The 19,940-nt window shown below is 41.5% G+C and overlaps 1 protein-coding gene across 3 annotated transcripts; it reads left to right on the top strand.

Moving 5' to 3' along the window:
• The first annotated feature begins 40 nt into the window (after positions 1-40).
• GCA (grancalcin) lies at positions 41-18,546 on the top strand. Of its 3 annotated transcripts, none has more exons than XM_034786314.1 (9): positions 41-197; positions 4,340-4,513; positions 11,658-11,714; positions 12,791-12,860; positions 13,891-13,934; positions 14,216-14,363; positions 16,816-16,929; positions 17,364-17,422; positions 18,327-18,546. In XM_034786314.1, the coding sequence occupies exons 1-9, from the start codon at positions 174-176 to the stop codon at positions 18,351-18,353; spliced, it is 717 nt and encodes a 238-aa protein (XP_034642205.1). In that variant the 5' UTR covers positions 41-173; the 3' UTR covers positions 18,354-18,546. The 3 variants fall into 3 exon arrangements, with proteins under 3 accessions (XP_034642205.1, XP_034642206.1, XP_034642204.1); XM_034786313.1 differs by lacking the exon at positions 41-197 and adding an exon at positions 1,121-1,140; XM_034786315.1 differs by lacking the exon at positions 11,658-11,714.
• Positions 18,547-19,940: the final 1,394 nt, after the last annotated feature.

Consider the following 19,940-nt stretch of genomic DNA (forward strand, 5'->3'; position numbering starts at 1 on the left):
CTCACGCGGCCTGACGGCGAGGGGGCGGGGAGCCCGCTAGCCAATGGCAGGGCTCGGAGGCTCTGGCTCCTCCGAGCTTCCGCGATCGGGCGGGGTGAGTCGGCGGCGTAGCAGCGGTAGCAGGTTCCCGGGCTGTGAACTGTGACGGTAGCGGCTCGGCCCGTGTCTCCGCCATGGCCTACCCGGGGTTCGGAGCGGTGAGTAGCTGCGACGCGGGGCCCGGCCCGGCCCGGCCCGGCGCCCGGCCCGGCGCCCGCGGCCTGAACAAAGCCCCGACGTCGCCCCTTGCGGGCTCCGCGGGGAGAGGGCGGAGTGAGGCCCTGCCGCCTGGGGGCCTTGCGCTTCCGCACGGGACAAAGGCCTGAGCTGGGCTGCGCCCTCCCAGCCCACCAGGGCCGGCGGGACCAGCAGCTCCTCGGGGCTGCCGTGCGGTTGGGCGGGCGCAGCAGGCGTGGGAGGGAGCGATCGCCCGAGCCGTGACGGGCAGGTCCCGCCCCGGCGGCCGGGCGTGGCAGGCTCCCAGCGGTGCTTGGGGGCCGCCTGCGTGGGAGGGATGTGGGGGGCGCCCGAGGGGGCTCTCGTCACCCGTTCGTGCACTTCCCGGTAGTGAGCAGCCGCCGCGGGTAGGCCCCGGCAGGCGCGGCCCTGGGCCTCTTGCGGCGGCCCTAGCGGTGGCACGGGAAGCCAGGCAGGGGGATTGCCTAGAGCGGCAGCTCGCACCCACTCGTGGCGTGGAGCACGCGGGAGAGGTCAAGAGAATGAAGTCAGGGCTCGAGTGCTGGCCGGGGGCCCTGGTGTGAAACACAGAAAATTTGGCTCTTTCAGAACAAGCAGAGCCAGTTTCAGTGAGTAGCTGTCGGAGAAGGAGAACTGGGATTGCGGCGCCTCTAACCTTTGCGTCACCGCTCTTTAAATGCAGTCCAAATTATCCTGGGAAGCAGTTGGGACTTCCGTTTCTGGTGGCCATCGCCACAGACTGCTCTGGCACGGAGTGCCTTTCTGACGGTCCTAGTTGGTCTTGGGCTGGAATAATCATGGAGCCTGAACTGTCCTCACAAACCACCACGCGAGAGTGGTGATGTTGCAACAGGAGGCACACCCAGTTACAAAATGGCCCTGTACAAATATGGAGCCACTTCTGTGAGTTTGTAGTGTGCTCAGTAGTTTTTCCCGTGGTGTGTGCTATAAACCTGTGATGCCATTCCCTCTGCTGATCCCAGTGCCTGACCTGCTGAGACCACACCATGCTCTGCCCCCGCTTTCCAGCCTGGTGCAGTGCCCTTCCCCATTCCTGAGATGGGGCAGGAGCAGCTGGAAGTGGGGCAAGGCATGCCCCTGCCGGTAGCTCTGGTGCAGGAGCTGTCCACTCGGGCTTGGTTCCACAGCCCCTCTGGTATGATGAGGGAGTGGGACCAAGATTGAATGAGTGGCATTGTGACATGATGCATGGGAGTCGCAGCACCGGTCACTTAATTTTGGCCTTTCCATCCCTGTGTCACAGCAGAGGATCAGCAGTACTAAACCTAAGTAGGCAATAGAGTAGCAGCTATGCCTGCTCCTCCTTGCTACCGCAGTGGTGTGCACCATGCATAATGTGTACAGCTGCGGGCACCACTGTAAGGCACTTCTCACTTTATAGCAGCACGGGTCACTTGTGGCTAACTAGCATCCAGTCCTCAATAATACAATTTCTTCTTCTAGGTAAGAGACACTATTCTTGTATTTATAACTGTGGCACAGCAGAAGGAAAATAAACGCAGTGCCTTGACCTACTAAAATGTTTTCCGCCAATCAAATGCGAAGTTTGATCAGTCAGGATCCATAGCCCAGATATTTACCAACTTTGAAGACAGGCTGTCTATGGAGACTTCCAGGTTGCTCCTCTGAGATTGTCCTTCAGTAATTCCTTAACCATAAAACAAGTCTCAGCTGCACAGAGTGGCTCAGGTGTAACTAGGCGCTCCGCTGTCTTCTTTCAGCTTTACTTAGACAAGAGTAGCTACATGGGTCCCATCTTCCCCTGGTGCATTTGTCCCCTCAGACCATTTCTGCTTCCTTAAAGCTACATTGAAAAGTACTCATTTTTAATATTGGAACACAGGTAGTACTGTAGCTACGCAATCTACTTCTTGGGATTCTGAAGGGTAGGGTACCCTCACTGCTTTCTTGGATCTGATACTACTTTTGAAATATTATACAGAGGATGGATTCTTTGGGGCCATTCTAAGATGCCTTTTAAAGTAGTATCCAATATTGACAGCTGCCTCTGCAGAGTCTTCTATTTTTATGCTAGAGCTTTCTGTTGAAGCATCAGTGTGCAGAGTTGGTTTCATTCCCTTCTCAGTAGAGCTATGGTTCAGCTTCCAGTTCTGTCTCCTATCTCTCACACACTAGTTGCCTTGGCACTGGCATTTGTGTCTGATCTGGTGCTGAATTATTCTGGAAAATCCTTTCAGTTTCTATTGATGAGCAAAAGGCAATTAGCATGTTCATTATATTTTTCCTCCCACTCTTTTTAATAAGTCAGAGACAGGGGAAAGAAAACCTTCAAATTTTGAAGGTTGTCCTTATGGTACTGATAAAAATAAGTGCTTATTGGAGGATGAGGTCCTCTGCTATATACAAATAAAAATCACTTCTAAGCATTATTTTAGTAGTTGAAGGCTCACCCATTTCAACATCACAGTACAGTTTCTCTGCTCAACCTGTCAAGACTGCTGAAACAGTCTGTATGACTGATTTAAATAACTAAACAGTTTAGCACAGGAGTGAAGAATATAATATAACTAATGGAAACTGCAGGTAGGATTAGATGGTTAGACTTTATCCAAACTGGAATTAGTTACTAAATTCTGCAAAAAAGTGTCCATATTCTCTCTTTTATACCTCCATTTAAAAGAGAACCACTAACAACCACCATTTCTTTTTGGAAAATAATTTAATTTCTCATATAACATTTCTTTGGTAGTGCAATTTATTCTTTTGCAGTCACGTAGTAAAGTACACCTCTACCCCGATATAACGTGACCCGATATAACACGGGTTCACATACAACGTGGTAAAATTCTGACCTGCCGCTTTGAGCAGCGTGTTAAGGGGGCCAGGCTGGGCCGGGGCCAAGGGGTTGGATAAGGGGCAGAGGGTCTTGGGAGGGGTCGGGGGCCCCCTCACCCCCCAGGTCTAGAAGCGGGGGGGGGGATTTGGGGGCCCTGCAGTCCCAGCAGTGTCTGGGGGATTAGCAGGGGGCCGGGAGCAGCCTGCTCCACTTCCCTGGTCCCAGCAGTGTCGCTCGGGGGAGGGGGCTTGGGGGAAGGGATCCCCCCGCACTCAGCAGCAGAAGCGGAACAGCCCAGCTCCAGCCTACTCCACACCGCCAGCTGCCAGCCGCGCGCTCCATTTCCCGCCACAGGTGAGTGCGGGACCTTTCCCCAACACCCCCCCTCAGCGACACGGCTGGGGCAAGGAAAGCGGAGTGGGCTGGGGCCACATTTCTCCCAACCTCCTCGCACTTACCGGCGGCGAGAAGCGGAGCAGCCCTGCCCCAGCCTGCTCTACTCCACCAGCTCCCAGCCACAGTGCTCCGCTTCCCGCCGCAGGTGAGTGCGGAGGGCGTCCTTTCCCCAACCTCCCTGCACTCACCGGCAGTGGGAAGCAGAGCAGCCCACTCTATTCCACCAGCTCCCAGCTGCGGCACTCCGCTTCCTGCCACAGGTGAGTACGGGGGGCATCCTTTCCCCAACCTCCCTGCACTCACCGGCGGTGGGAAGCGGAGTGCCACAGCTGGGAGGTGGCGGAGTGGAACGGGCTGGGGCTGCATTGCTCCGCTTCCCGCCACTGCCGGTGAGTGCCTGTCGGGGCGGAGGCTGTGGATAGGGGTTGGAGCAGTCAGGGGACAGGGAGCAGGGGGGTTGGGTAGGGGGTGGGGTCCTGGAGTGATTAGGGACAGGGGTCTCTGGAGGCGGCGGTCAGGGAGCAAGGAACGCCAAAGCAAGTTTGATATAACGCGGTCTCACCTATAATGCAGTGAGATTTTTTTTTTTGTCTCCCGAGGACCGCGTTATATCAGGGTAGAGGTGTATTCATTTTAGAACTATTCTAAAAACTCTGAATTAGAAAGTGTTGTGTGATCACAGCATACGTAAAAAAAGGCGGGGGAGGGGGGGCAGATAATGTGGTGCCAGTGTTTGGATATATGACTGATGAATTTGAAGTGGTATAGTTATTTGAATTAGGCTGTGTAATGGGCATTTAAATAAAAGTGCATTTGTTTGTAAGTGGAAGTCTGTTACTATAGATTGAGCTGGTGAAGAAACTGAAATATTTCTCTTTTTCACAAAAGTATGGAGGTTACAGTGGTCAGATGCCAGGAATGCAAATGACAGTGGGACAGCCAATGCCAGGAGCAGTACCAAATATGCCTCATGGAGGATACTCTGGATATTCTGCATATTCTGGTACTTACTCTGCTGCTGCTGACCCTATGTGGACTTACTTCGCTGCTATCGCTGGACAGGTACAGTAGTATATGTAATGTAATTAAGTAAGTCTTATGAGTTTACCCAGCAAAGTCTGCTTTTTCTGTGAAAGAAGAACACTTAGCTTGCGCAGTACAATATTATTAAAGCTCTCAAGAATTGTGTCTCACCAGGTAAAATTGGATTGTGTTTAACAATAGTGGTAACTAAAACTGGCATTTGAGTTTGATGTCCCCTCTCCTCAGTTAATTGAGCAGTGTTTGTGACTAATAGTATAAAGCCTAATGTCAGTGGTGAGCTGTAAACAAGCTTTCATCCTTCAGTAATACTTTCTTAACCTGAAGAACAAACTTTACAGTTTTACATGCTTGAAATATAGACATCTTCAAAAATACCTGTGATTGCCTAAAGGAAGAACCAATTACTGTGTCCCCCAACCCCCAAAATAATAATAATAATAAGAGCCTGTTAAACCTTTGCAGACTTGGTGTAGTCTTATTACTCTATTAATAAAGATAAAAATTGAGGTAGACCTATAAATATTCCATATTCATGTTTTCACTGCCTACTGAAGTGGAGGTGATGGTCTCCCTCAATCTCTCTCTCTCTTTTTTTCTCTCTCTCTCCAGGGCACTCTCATAGTATTGTGCCACAGTTTTTTATGCAGGTAGTAAAGGGAAACACTAAAATCCTGTTCAAGTGGGGTCTGAGAACAAACCAGGATTCTCATGAAACTAATTTTGGTGCTTTCATACAGGACAAAGCAGAAAGGGAAAGACAGTGCAAGAACATGGCATCTAAAAGTAAAATCCCAAGGGACTTGGGTCTTTAATACAATTCAGGCAGCATCCATTTTAAAGTGCTTCTTTTAATCTGAGGTCCTAAACCTGATATTTAAGTTCCTCCGTCACATATTGGTATCCAAACAGTATCTCTTATTGATACAGGATTGCATAGTATGTTTTGGTAAGATAGTGATGGAGGGTAGACGAATCTAGTCACGTTTTTTTAACTTGCTTATTGTGCCAGCATGCTACTGAATGGCTTTGAAGAACTATATATACCTCTACCCTGATATAACGCTGTCCTCGGGAGCCAAAAAATCTTGCCACGTTATAGGTGAAACCGCGTTATATCTAACTTGCTTTGATCCGCTGGACTGTGCAGTCCCCCCCCTCCCCCCCCCGGACTGCTGCCTTACCGTGTTATATCTGGGTAGAGGTGTAGTATAAAATAAGGGTATTAAACACTGAGAATAATGTATACATGACGATTGTATTAGGCTGGAGTGAAAATAGATACCATGTCCCAGTCTGCATTATGTTTCTGTAATGGGAATGGCAGCAACAGCACAACCTATGATCAAGGGATGTAAGGAATAAGAACCGGGAAGTTTCTCGGTGTGATCTGGGGGAAAAATGTGGGGGGAGAGGGGGAAGGAAAGGGGGCTGACAAGGATTCACAGAGGGCATGTGCATGGCCCCACAGGTTACTGTTCTCTAGATGGTTTGGGATTTGTGCTGCCAACATGCACATTCCTAAGAACGTGGATCTGCAGAGGCAATGTATTTGAAGATCTCCAGTTCCAGGTGAGTAATCTTCTCTTCTAGATTACAGGAGCTGCTTTGTTTGTTTGTTTTTATTCCCCCTTCCCCCGCCTTCTGGCATAAGTCACACAGTCATTACAGATTGAGGCTGTGAACCTCAAACTGTCTATTGACTTCTGCTTTAAGATGCATTGTGCTGCCTTGACTCTGCTTGCCTAATCATCTTTTATCCTTTATTTCTTTTTTGGTGCAGAACACCACTTTTTCTGTTTTGTGATGAGTCATATCCTGCCTTTGTCCCTACTAACCTGTGGAAGCAGGAGCAGATGGATACACTGTGAAATAGCTGCAGCGCTTAGAGCAACACAGACGTTTTTAATGCATTCCTGAGTAAAGGGTCCAAATCATATTAAAACTGCTGTGTAGCTGTATGTGATCCCTGAGCAATACTTGATCACCGTTGGTTTTCTTCCTTCTCAAACATGCTTAAGACATGACATTTTCTAAGAGGATAAAACATATCCAAAAGGTATTAGCAAAGCATATTAAGACTTCATAATTAAATTTCCTCAACTAGGACACTCATGACTTCCTTTGCAAAAACATTCAGTTTCAGTGATTACAGGCCAGAAGTACCCACATGTTTACCTGTGAATTGCAAACCTGTCTGAACTGTTTGACTGGTTGAGGCATGCAACATAAATTGGTGCTGCTAGGAACAGTAAACTAAAACTCACTTTCTGTCTGGTCATTGGATTAGTACTAGGACTGATATGATCTGGTATAACCAGGTGGATTGATTTAAATCAGCAAGCAGGAAACCTTGATTTACATCAATGGTAATCTTGTTTTGCAACTGTGCTTTTTATGGTTATCTTCCTAAAGAAATTTTTGATTCTCATTGGTTGGTAGCCATTAAAGCATGTTGATTTGCTATTAAATATAGCCATTACACTAAATTTGATACTCTTTTGCTGACCAGGAGGATTTAAGCAATTATGTAGCTTAACATACATTCATATTCCTAACTTTACACTTTTATGTTAAAAATGGTGAATGATGTATTTCTTATTTACTAGTGATGTGTCCAGCTGTATTTAGATGGAAATTGGAATTCAGTTATGTCCAAAAATATGTAAAATTGTTTGTTTGACTAGTTCAGTAAAACTGAACCTTAAATGTGCTGGATACAGAAGGGAAAAACTTTATCAAAACATTTTGCATTTAAAACTAGGAAGTATTATCCTTGGTGAATTGAAGTGATTGTTTTTGGTCACTATGTCCTTCAAGATTTTAGAACTACAGTGTAACCTCAGGGTTACAAACACCAGAGTTACAAACTGACCAGTTAATGACACACCTCATTTGGAACTGGAAGTATGCAGTCAGGCAGCAGCAGAGACCAAAAAGCAAATCTAGTACAGTACTGTGTTAAATGTGAACTACGGGGGGGGAAAAGGAAAAACAACCTTTTTCTTCTGCATAATAAAGTTTTAAAGCTGTATTAAGTCAATGTTCAGTTGTAAACTTAATATGTTTTTCTGAGTTACGAACATTTCAGAGTTATGACAACCTCCATTCCCGAGGTGCTCGTAACTCTGAGGTTCTACTCTAGTAGAACTCATCCTCACACCTAGTTTTTATTCATAGATTGGAAGAGGAAAATAAGCTTGATTTGCTTTTTCAACTCCTAATTGGTTTCTTAACTTTGAATGAATGAGTCATTGAACTGAACTAGTTGAATAAGCTAAAATGAAGAAAATATTCTCGGTGGAGACTAATGGTGTCAAAAGCTGAGTTTCTTCAAATGCTAAATCTGGTTGCAGGTGCTAAGCTAGTGGCTTTCATCAGATCAGTGGTTAGTTTGACTGTTTTTAAAACTTCACAATATTAATTTAATTGAAATGATTAATAACTTATAGTACATTTAGACCTTAATGTAAGTTGTCATCATTTTAAATACACTTTTAAAAAAAAATCTGAATTTAAAAAAAAATAAAAATTTTATCCTTTTAAACCACTCTGGGTATTGCTCAGAAAGGCCTGTTCCATTTCGCTCTCCTGGAATTATTAGCAGTTTTGCTCAGGCATAGGGATCCATACCTACACAGATCCAGGTGCAGGATTGGGGCCTAAATGCATAGCTTGTGACTTTATAATAGCCATTATAGAGAGATGATAGTTTTGCCATTTACTTTTGTGAGAGCAGGATTCAACCCATAGCATGTCTTCAGCAGGAGCGGCAGTAATACGAGTTACGATTCTATCAGTTTCACACTGTTCCAGAGGTACGAGACATGATTCAAGGCAGAGGCCCAAAAAGGTGGGGGAGAATGTGTTGAGGCATAAACAGAGTAGGAGAAGCATCTGCATCTGACTCCTCAGTGAGTAATTGTGGTGGTGGTGGTGAAGGGAAGAAACTAAAAGGTTTAAAAAAAAAAAAAAAAAAATTGGATATGACTGTGTGCTCGTGTCTTCTCCCCTAAAAGTGGAGAAATAGAAAGAGGGACTGAATATTCCTCTCTTCTGTATAGGCTCTTACACAGTATCACTGTAAGATAAGTGCCTGCTACACAAAAGAAATGCACGCAACCTAAAGAGTGGGGGAGAAAAGGTCATTGCTTAATTTTAGAGTGGATATTGTATGGTTTTTTTCAGTTACCAGTTTAGTTATACAGTTAATTGGACTGACAGCTGAGGAAAAACTCGGAATTAAAACTCTCTGCCATTCCCAAAATTGTGGGTTTCCCTTTATCCTGATGCTCATATGAAATTGAACTAGGCAAAGGAAATGTTTGTCCAAAGCCAGGGCCGGCTCCAGGCACCAGCTTCTCAAGCAGGTGCTTGGGGTGGCCGCTCCGGAGAGGGGTGGCACGTCCAGGTATTCGGCGGCAATTCGGCGGACGGTCCCTCACTCCGCCTGGGAGTGAAGGACCTCCCTCTGAATTGCCGCCGCAGATCGCAATCGCGGCTTTTTTTTTGTTTTGTTTTTTGTTTTGGCTGCTTCAGGCGGCCAAAACCCTGGAGCCGGCTCTGTCCAAAGCTCAAATTATTTCAAACTTTTAGTGTAAAAGATTTTTCTACCTTTCAGGAATCTGTCTCCATAAAAAACTTTTGCTAAAGATCATTTCTTGTTTTGTCAGCCAAGCTCATCGGTAGGATTAGTGTCCTCCAGCATGTTAGAGTGAATTCAAAGCTAGATTAAATCAAGACTTTGGTTTATAGGCATAACATGCATGAGGCAAGCTTGACTGCCTCAGAGGAGACGAAGATCACACTTAGTGAAAGATGCAGTTTCACATAGTCCCTAAACAGAGTGGACAAACTCCAAAATAGAGAGGTTGATGGATGAGTGTTGGAACCTGGTTGAGCTACGTGCAAGCCACCTGTTTTCCTTCTGATAGCATGCTTTATTACGAAATCCTGAATAACTCCTAGCTAAGTTTGCAGGAGCCATTCCATTCCCTATTTTTTCACATTCTAATTTTCTCAAATGTGTTTCAGTGGAAGTGTCTCCTGGTTAGTATCGGCCTAAAAGTGTGGTCTCCAGTTTCATGACTATTGGATGAGCTGGTTTTGAGCTATGGAACTCAACAGATTTAGCATGTTCCTAGTGTTTGTTGTCTGTCTCTGATAACTCAGAAATAGCTTGGTTCATTCACTGTTGTCTACCAAGGAATAGTGAGAAAATTTGTAGCTTCAAACCTGCATTGTCTTTGCTGTCAAAATCAATTCTATTCCAAATTTATCTTCAGGAAATTTACATCTGTAAGTAAAAGTAGATTACAGTTAACAAAGAGGTCTTCTGTTGTCCACTCTTTTCCATATCTCTGTTCTAAGTGCAGTATGCTTTGCAATATGACAAACCTTGAAACATATATTGGTCTCTCTTCCTTGCATGCATGTGTATTTGTGTAACTATGTAACAAAAGCCCTTATTGTAAGACGTGTGGGTAAGGAGCTGAGTTAGTTTTTGTGAGCTCCTTTTGGAATCTTAACTGAGCTCTTGCTGACTTTTAGAGGGGTTTTTCCTTTTACTTATTTTTTTTTTTTAAATTCTCAAGTATAATACTATAGTAAACTTAGTTTTTTGTAGGGGGAATACACATTCACTCCTGAAGTACGAGGCACATAACCACAATCTGTCATCTACCATGTAGCAAGACCAGTGGGGTGATGGAAGCGCTGGCCTTGACTCTCAAAGAACTGAGCAGGTAGAAATTCAGAAACATGGGGATTGAATTGCTTTTTGGGTGGAGGGCAAAAGGGGAAAATTGTATTTCTGACTTTCATTGTACTATTGATATGACTAGTAAATGAGATTCAGAAATATAATATTCACCTCACTAAAATTTAAGCTATTCAGTTCCCTTCTTTTTCTTCACCCTTCTTTTTTTTTGTGTGAGCTTACCCATTGAAAAATGTCCTTTTTCCTATTTGAGGATAAAGGCTCCATACTGTGGAGATTCTTGCAGCTTAATAGAGCTGATCACTTTTACTTTAGAGCCTGCCAGTGTTGCTCCTCAGTCAGGCAGATGTGGATTGATGAAGAGCATGTGATTGTGTGTAGTCTACACAGTGTTACTAGCCCCTGCTGTAACACAGTGATGGGTGAAATTCAGTCCTCCATGGAGAGCTGCAAATAGAACACCTTTTTCTTTTCCTACTCCCTTCAAGATGACAATGTCACCTCTGCTCCTGCATGAAATCCAATGATATAAGCAGGAACAAGATGAATCTTACCAGGATGGGCTAATTTTGCTTTGTTTCTGGGGAGTTCCTCTGAATGCGCTACCCTCATGGCTTTACCCTTAAGGCAGTATAAAGAATGGCAGGGCAAGGAACAAGAAAAATGGGTCTTACAATATTTTCTCTCACATTTAACTTCTATCTATTCATGGGACAAGCTCACCAAAAATTGGTTCTTCCTATTTTACAGCTCATGTTTAATTTTATTTGTTTTATAAAAACCAAATTTTAGCATTTTAGTGTAAGATACAGTAGCAGTAAAATAATTTGACTTGTATGCTGGATTTCCTTATTTAACTGTTTATGTTGGCCAATCATAATATCCTAGAACTGTAACATGGCTCTTCCAAATGTTACTTAGAGTGTATACCTAAGTACAGTGAAAAGTGCTGCTTGTCCTTTCATAGAGATGTCATTCCGCCCGATACCAGATCTGCTCAGTGTGTCAGCTATTTATACTTACTAGCCACAAAACTTAGCTTGCTGCTATAGTTTCTAGTTCCAAGACAGAGCAGAAGCCCAGCTGATTAGACCTTTCTACAAAGCTGTCAGTGAAGCCTAGAGAATCTTGTTTAAAGTCCTTTGTCATGTGTTTTGTTGTTGTTTTTCCATGGAAGATGATTTTCCTGTTACACTCACTTGCTTCTTGAGAACTTGGTTCTTGGAGAATCCTTTTTATAGGATCAAATGTGGAGGTTTTGAGAGCTTGTTACCTTTTGGTCTTGGGTGTTCAGAGGGCTGATCTGTACATGTCTATATGGGATGTTTAGCTTTCAGATTCACCTTTTTATGCTGCTCTTATCTGCATCGTTCTACTTCAGCTATAATCAGTACTGGCAGTGAAATAAGCAAGCTTTTGGGTTATTTTAATATCCTTCTTTTGAAGTGCTCTGTGGAGATGCTGAGAGAACAGGATGCTAGGAACAGAGCAGAGGAACACGAGGTAACAGACACAGTGATACTTGGCTGACAGAAAAAGCACGTCTAGTATAGTCACATGTCCTTTATGTTCAACAGTCAGTCATCAGACAGCATCATATCCCTCTTTATTGCTTTTCAACCTGAAGGATTCTAAAGCACTGTGCAGCACAATCGACTGCATTGATTCTGGAATAACTCGACCCATTACTAAAATGTAGCTATCCCCGCCTTCGGGGTGGAACATAGCAGCTCTTTTTTTTTTTTTCCTTTTCAGTTTGAAGAGTTCGCATTCTTCTAAAAAGAGAAACATCTGCAAGCTGTTTAAAACTGCACAGCAACACAGTACAATAGCTTAGCACAGTAAGTGAGGAATATGTATCCACTGAACTATAGAAAGATTTCGGTAGTTAAAATATAACTACACAAATTGAAATTTAGCCAGGGCACTGGGAATAACATCCCTGCTCTTAATAGCATCATAGGTTCTTTGACCACAAAATGGTCAAAATGTCAGTTTTATTGTATACGTCAACCAAAGGAACAGCAGCAAAACTTCAGGGGACCCTTGACATATAATGGGAGATGTGATGGGCAAAAGAAAAGGACCTTTTTAATAATTTGTTTTAAAATGGAGGCTCTGATACTCTAGAAGGCTCTCATTAAAATCATGAACAAAATAGAAATAAGTGCAGAAAACATTTTAACCAATTATTTGATAGAATTGTTTGCAACTTTATGAAAATTCTATATTGATTATCAGAAAATGTCACTGTAACAATTACTGCTGAAGGCTCATTTTAAATAGGTATTTGTTGCTAAGATAAGATTCCATTTAATTACTGTTGCTAAGATAGAAGGATTCCATGTAATTGCTGTAAGCAAGGAATTCTATTTAACTTTAGTGCTGCAGATTCTTGATCTAGACGAGGCACCATTCTGTAGTATTGTTTTTAATTTTTTAAGTATTAAATATCTTTACCTAGTTATAATGAACTAATTAGTTTGTCTTCAGTTAGATTATTCACTGGCACTTCATTTTTGTATGAATTTGTATTGATAAGTGTCCATGACCATAAACCTATGCACTCTGTTCTACAGGATGGTGAAGTGGATGCAGAGGAACTACAGAGATGCTTAACACAGTCTGGAATCAGTGGGACCTATTCTCGTAAGACTTTGAATGTTGCTACTGTACACTTCATTTTTTAATCTGTGGATGATATTTTGGAATTTCTGTTCTTCAAGGAGCATTCCCTCTCTCCCATGTGTACCTCTTTCATTTCCTTCCTTATCACAGATTTCCACTTGGTGCTGGCATATGTCCTTTCTATGCACCTTAAATAAATGGTACAGCCCTGCTAATGCCAATCCTGAAGATCAGCATTTGTGCTAGTTCATCTGTACAGTGTTTCCAGTACACTTTATTTTTACTTTCTCTCACGCTTTCCCTCTTACACAACAGAATATCAAAACAGTTGCAACCACAGGGTCTGGGCTCTGGTGGGTGCTTATCCCCCTCTCAAGACATGTACCATGCTTTGTAATACCTTTGAATGAAATGGCATATGGTTAGAGACCAGGTAGGATCTCGAGTGCAACGCGTTCCAAAACTCTTATTCGGAAGGCAAAATAGTCTCTTACTTTGTTTTATTAAATCCTTATAACTCCTGGAATCAAAATAAAGTATCTTTGCTTTATAGGTTATGATTTTAATACCAAATCTTACTGTTCTTAAGGTATTACTGTGTATTTGACATGCATAGCCTAGTAGTAGAGCAAGCTTTCCTACACTGGCCTGCCAAATGTGCCTTCACCTTGAGATACTGAGTTGAGATGGTAACTTGGTTTCCATGCCTGTTTAATCCTTGTTCTCCCTGCTGATACTGAATTAATACTCTCCATTAAGAACAGGAGTTGTGTTACCAGTTCCTGGCTCAGTAGATGCTAAAAAGCAATCTGTCCTGCATTTTATCCACATCTAACCCATGGTTTAAATAACTAGTAATGTAGAAGCAAATATCTCCATGTCCTTTTAGCCATCTCCTACTTGATTTTGTTTTTCCTGGTGAGCTTTCAAAATCTCTTGCAAAAACAAATTAATTCATGTGTTGACTATTGTCACTGAAACATCACTGGTTACTAGAAATTACAACAGTAAAATTAATCTAGTTTTGAATCAATCTTTGACTATTTTTCAGCATTCAGTTTGGAAACCTGCAGAATTATGATCTCCCTGATGGATGTATCCTTGGGAAAATCTAGACTATACTATAATCTTAAAGTCAGTTTAAACCAATTAATAATCCTGAGAAGAAACTAGAATTTTGAACCATTTTAAACTATCTTTGGGCTCCATTAATTTTTAATGTTGCACAGTAATTGATTGTATTAGTGTTGTCAGGGTGGTTAGAAGTCAAACTGCCTTATGTGACTTGAAAGTATATGTAATTTAATAATTTGGTTGCCCTATTAAGTTATTCATTTTAATGTATTAAGTTATTTTTGTTAACAAAACTACATCAGAGAGATTATACAGGAAAAATGGGATTTAATGAATTCAAAGAACTCTGGGCAGCTCTTAATGCTTGGAAGCAAAATTTCATGATGATTGATCAAGACCGAAGTGGAACCGTGGAACTTCATGAATTGGGTCAAGTCATTGCAGCTATGGGTAAGATAGCATTTGAAAAACTTCTGCAGCCTCCTGTTTGTTCTATTTATTGCAATATATATTACTACTTTAATTATAAGGATGCAGCATGTAGAATATGGAAGGTTGCAGTGGATTGTGTTGCTACCTATTGGGTCAAAGTATAGGACTTGTCAGCAGTGTTGTACGGGTACTGTGCTTCGTTTCTGGAACTCCAAACTATCAACTAAGTATTCCTCCCTTTCTGGCTAGCCCAGAAATAGTGTCGATAAGCTTCATAGAGAGCTGTATATAGCTATCTTCTGATGGAAAGGTTGGTCATCTGGACACACATTCTTGAAGATTGGGAGGAGACAGGAAATTCCTCTTAAAATAAATGCCATGTTCAATACTGAACAGTGTTAATTTTCATAACAAGTTTTTAGATGCAGCACTTCTTGGTATTGGCATACACAGGGCTAATGCATTAATTTGGGGTACAGGAGGGAAAGGAAGACTTTCAGTATATTCTGCCGCTGGAGGAGTCATGGGCATATGTCTTCCTAATGAGGCAAAATATGTCCTGGGGGCACAGCATTTCAGCAGAGTACACCTCTACCCCGATAAAATGCGACCTGATATAACACGAATTCGGATTTAACGTGGTAAAGCAGTGCTCCGGGGGGGGGCAGGGCTGCGGACTCTGGCGGATCAAAGCAAGTTCGATATAACACGGTTTCACCTATAATGCAGTAAGATTTTTTGGCTCCCGAGGACATATCGGGGTAGAGGTGTATAAAGATACACACAGAAACTATGATGAACCTAGACCATCTTATAGGGCAGATGTACACAAGCCTGTGAGCTTCCCCTTTGATAGTAGGTCATTAAAGATTAGTGACTAAAAGTTGCTCTTCATCTAGAATACCCCAATGTAAAAAAGTTATACAAATCTTGATCATAGCTGCTGCTAGCCAACAGTAGTAAATCAGGAACCAGTACCAGACATTTCACTGACAGAAAAAGGCTTTCTGTTAAACTGCATTTCTGGCACATTGGTGTATAGGCAGCCTGTTCCATTCCCCTCTGAGTGGGAGAGGCTAATGCTTTTGTGGATCAAAGTGCTGCAGGTGTTTGGAGCAATAGTTACTTTGTGCATGGGGTATTCTATGCACAGACTATCCTTAAGTCTCTGGGCTGCAACTTTTAGCAGCTGCTGCTAAGTTAATTATTGAATAGAGGTAGTGGGTGGAAGTTAGTAGCTTCCTAGTTCCTCTTGAGTCATAGGTAGACATTGACTCCACTACTAGGGGGTATGATTGCAGCTCAGGTAGACATCCCACACAAGTATTGCCATAGATGACAGTGTGTAGATGTAGGGACATGGTCTTCAGCAATGTAACCTAACCCATAGGAAAGCCTGTGTTGCCAGATCTACGCTGCTGTTTTTAGCCGTGCTAGCATGGGCCTGTCACAGCTCAGATTGCAGTATAGACATCTCCACGCTTGATTCTGAATGACAGGAGGCCGGGAAGAATAAATGCCAAGGGAAGCTGAACTTGCTAGAGACTTGAATCCTGCATGAGATGTCTCTGGCCTCTTGCTTGAAAACTACTACTTTTTAAAGTGTATGCAATTTGGAAAACATTATATACCTAAATAAAATTCTCTTCCCTCTCTTCTTACACTTTCTGAAGTTATGAAAGGGGGTCTAGAACATCCCGTGTTGCTCCTGCAACAATCAGACACAGGAACCTACTTTTCTAGAGGCAGAATTTCATGTTCACGATGGTTCTGGCAGGCTGGTTTTGTAATCCGCTCATCTTTTCTTTATTTGCCTTTGTGTTTGACTTTTCCCCTCTCTTCAACCTGTCAAGCAGCATTAAAGCACAGAAACTCCTCTTTGTACAGTGGAGAGTCATGCTGTCAGAGCATGCTGCACTTTCTTGTAGAAGGCTCTGAGTTCAGTTAAGCCACTCTAATAATACTAGTGCAGAGTGCGTTCCAAATAAAGCAATTGGCAGGTGAACTGGCAAACAGGCAGTAGATGCCAAACATCCTTTTGCTGGGTCTTGTTAGAAATGTCCACAAGCCAGCCTCTGGCTACTTTTGCTAAGACCATGCAAAAAAGTCAAGGGTGACTTGATTACACAGAATTAGTATCTCTGTTTAATATGTTTATTTACTTAATCTCTGCTTTAAGTGAAAGATTAAATGTCTTGACTGTTTCTGATAATGTCTGGAGTTGTCCTTTCAGATGAATTTCAGGATGGGGACACAATGTATAAAGGAACTGTTCTAATGTCAGAAAACTTGAACTTTTTCACTGCTGTATATGAATACTTCTTCACTGTGCCCTATAAACAGCATTGACTGCAATACAGGATGTATAGCAATTATTATTTCAGTAGTCATACTTTCCAAAGATTATCTAGCAAACTGTTGCAAAATTGACAACATTACAGGCTATAACTTCCTATTTTTGGTCTTTTAGGTTACAGATTAAGCCCTCAAACACTAACTGCTATTGTAAAACGTTATAGCAAGAATGGCAAAATCTTTTTTGATGACTATGTGGCTTGCTGTGTGAAATTACGGGCATTGACAGGTATGTATGGGGTTTTCTATTTTTTGAAATAGAAATGCAGTACAGAGTGTGTTATGTTCTAATTTTTCCTCATCTAAAAATTGTAATTGCAGTGTAAAGATTATTCTTCAAGTTCTTAAATCTCTTACAATTCTAAAATTACATTTTAAAAGTTTATTTTGTAAATAATTGTCTTCAGTGTTTTGAGTAATAGTTGTTCAGTATTCAGGATACCTAGAAAGTATTTTTGCTTTTTTACTGTAAGTTTAGATAGAATGTGGAAGGAAAGAAGTATGAAATGTTAAACTGGTTCAAAAGTGACAAATTTGCCATGGGGAAAAAAACAAGAAATGTTTGACAAAGTAATACTGCCAACCAAATTTACATTTAGTGTCTACATTAAATACTTTGGAGTTTTGCAAAGCTCCAATTTACTTATTTTATTATTTTCTAAGATTTCTTCAGAAGACGAGACAACATGCAACAGGGATATGTGAATTTTGTATATGATGATGTAAGTATCTCTAGATTAAAATACTCAAATTTGTCAGGACTGTATGAAAACATTTTTGTTGCAAATGACTGACTAGAGCTGCATGTTTAAATTTGATTTTAAAATCTTATCTTCCATTATGCTTTGTCTTCTCAGAAATGTTTTTTATAATAAACTCTTTGGTTGCATTCATGTTAACTTTCCTGTACCTTCACCTCCAAAAAATGACTAAAAACATCCCTCCTGTAAAGCAGCCACCCTGTAATGGCCACTCTGTAATCCAAGGCCTTAATCCTTCAAAGATTTAAGCACAGGATGAACTCTGTAGGACTACTCGCATGTTTAAAGATAAGCACATGCATAAGTCTTTACAGAGCTGAGGGCTTTAATATGTTTTGTGTAGTCTATTCATGGGCTGTGGGTAGTAATTACTACTGAGAGTATGCCCATTGACTTCATTGGACTACTATCCAGTAGGAAGTGTTTGCAGGATCAGACTCTTAGATTGTAACAGTTATCTGTTACCTATATGGCACTGACTTAGCATCATAAGCATACATGACATTATATAGTGTATGCGTTATTAATAGTACAGATTTAGCAATTTGAAAATCTTTAATGCTGAAAATTTAAAAACAAATAAATATCTCTAAATTTTATTCCTTTCTAATTCTGTGACACTTCTAAGCATTTGTTCATCCAGTAGACAAGTCCCAAGTTGTGTTCCCACAGTTTCTTCTAGGTATTCATTGTTCTCCCCTCTTAACCCCCCCCCCCCCCCCCCCCAAAAAAAATCTGACAAAATCAAGACAGACAATTCCGGAACTCTTTAGATCTGATAATTTGTAGTCTTTCAATTGTTTTCATTTCCCAATGTGGTGGTGTGCTGAATGTTAGCTACCTTTTTTTTTTTTTCCCCTTCTAGTTTTTGCAGTGCACCATGGCAATCTGATGGAAAGCTGCTAAAGGATATAGACTCCGACCTGTGAAGTCTTCTGCTGAGAAGAAATTAACTGAACCTGCTGTGAATTGAAGCTGTAGCAGACTTCCCCCATCTTTCTGCCTGTTAAGACATCCACTTTGAATAAATGTTTTGATTTTAGTGCACAGTTAAGAGCAATACATTTTTTTTTCATTTTTAGTTATTTTTCAGAAGCATACTCTTTATATGTACATGCATAATTCCAGACAAGTACTCTATTGTTATGCACTCAAGCTTAATGAAGACACAAGCAAAAAGTTTGTTTAAACAGTTGCAAGCATAGACCATTTCATTTTTATATGTATTTAGACTGCATACATGAGCAGAGTATCAGACATCCTGTTTTTTAATCTAATATAGGTATTGCATGTGACCATCAAAGTGGTAGTACATTGTTTCAGATGGCATACTCTGAGGAATTCTAGTTGCTTGGTGACACTAGTTCAATATTCCACCAGAAACAACTTAATACAAGTTGTTACGTAAAACTCTCCAAACTCATTGCAATAGATTTTTTTTTTCCTGAGGCAGACTGTTACAAATTGTTCTTCTATTTGGTTTATTTATGAATTGGACAGTGCTTGTTGAGTAATAGTTGAGACCCTCTCTGCTAATCAACATGCAGAAAGCCAAAAAAAAAAAAATCTTCAAGGAACTATTGTGAGTCTTCATAGAGTTCACTTTCCTTTCAGTTTGAAAGCTTTCAAGCCCTCACCTATTCTGTAAAAATTGACTCCCAGTAGACCCTCAAGTTGGTGAACCTATTCCATTTTGAGATCAAAAAAATTCTCTTAAGAAAATAACCCAGTGAACAGAAGTGTCTGATTTAAGGGATTACTCAAGCAGGTCCTTATTTTGCTAGGATATTTCAGCAGTGCTTCTAACAGAGAAGTAATGAGTGGGTCACAACCATGATCAACTCTACATCTCATCAAACTTCTGTTGGTTTTGTTCAGTCCCAAATTTTGTAATCCACAGCCATTCTAGGTTCTGAATCCTTCAACAACAAACCTTAGCAGGGGTTAAATTGGAAGTTATGCTCATGTCATGCTTGAAGTGGAGACTTACTGTGATGCATTGAGAGTGCTCTGTGGTTAAGAATTTATGGAAATATTTTTCTCATGACAAACAAGACACTTTTAGTCTTGTAGTTCTGTTGTGTGCGCGCGTGTATACATTTTGCCAATGAGCAGTGTCGTATGTAATTCTGTGCTTCTTACACCTATTCCCATAGTGTCACAAGTATACTACTAAACATAACAATTTAAGAATGATTTTGCTGAATATTTTTGATACTGAAATGTATTCAACCTTTTTAGATCCCTATTAATTGTATTTGCATTATAGTAACTATTGGAAGTAAATTTTCAGATCTGTATCGAACTAAATATTTGCATATCCTGCTGTTCAAGACTGAAATAAGTAAACAATTTTTGTGCAGGTTTAGACCTATTGCCAATAAGTATTCATGTTGTAAAGATACTGAATATACTCATTTGTGTACACGTACTTTTATTTGTAAACAGTGAACAATTTTCCAAGTCATCTTTGAGATTT

Source organism: Trachemys scripta, chromosome 11 (genome assembly GCF_013100865.1).
Source record: "Trachemys scripta elegans isolate TJP31775 chromosome 11, CAS_Tse_1.0, whole genome shotgun sequence".
NCBI classification, from domain to species: domain Eukaryota; kingdom Metazoa; phylum Chordata; order Testudines; family Emydidae; genus Trachemys; species Trachemys scripta.

Excerpts from the sequence above, each read along its gene's own strand:
- GCA (XM_034786314.1), top strand. The coding sequence starts at position 174 with ATGGCCTACCCGGGGTTCGGAGCG. Across the intron at positions 11,715-12,790 it reads ACAGAGCAGAGGAACACGAG|GATGGTGAAGTGGATGCAGA; the intron begins GTAACAGACACA and ends TCTGTTCTACAG. Across the intron at positions 12,861-13,890 it reads AATCAGTGGGACCTATTCTC|CATTCAGTTTGGAAACCTGC; the intron begins GTAAGACTTTGA and ends ACTATTTTTCAG.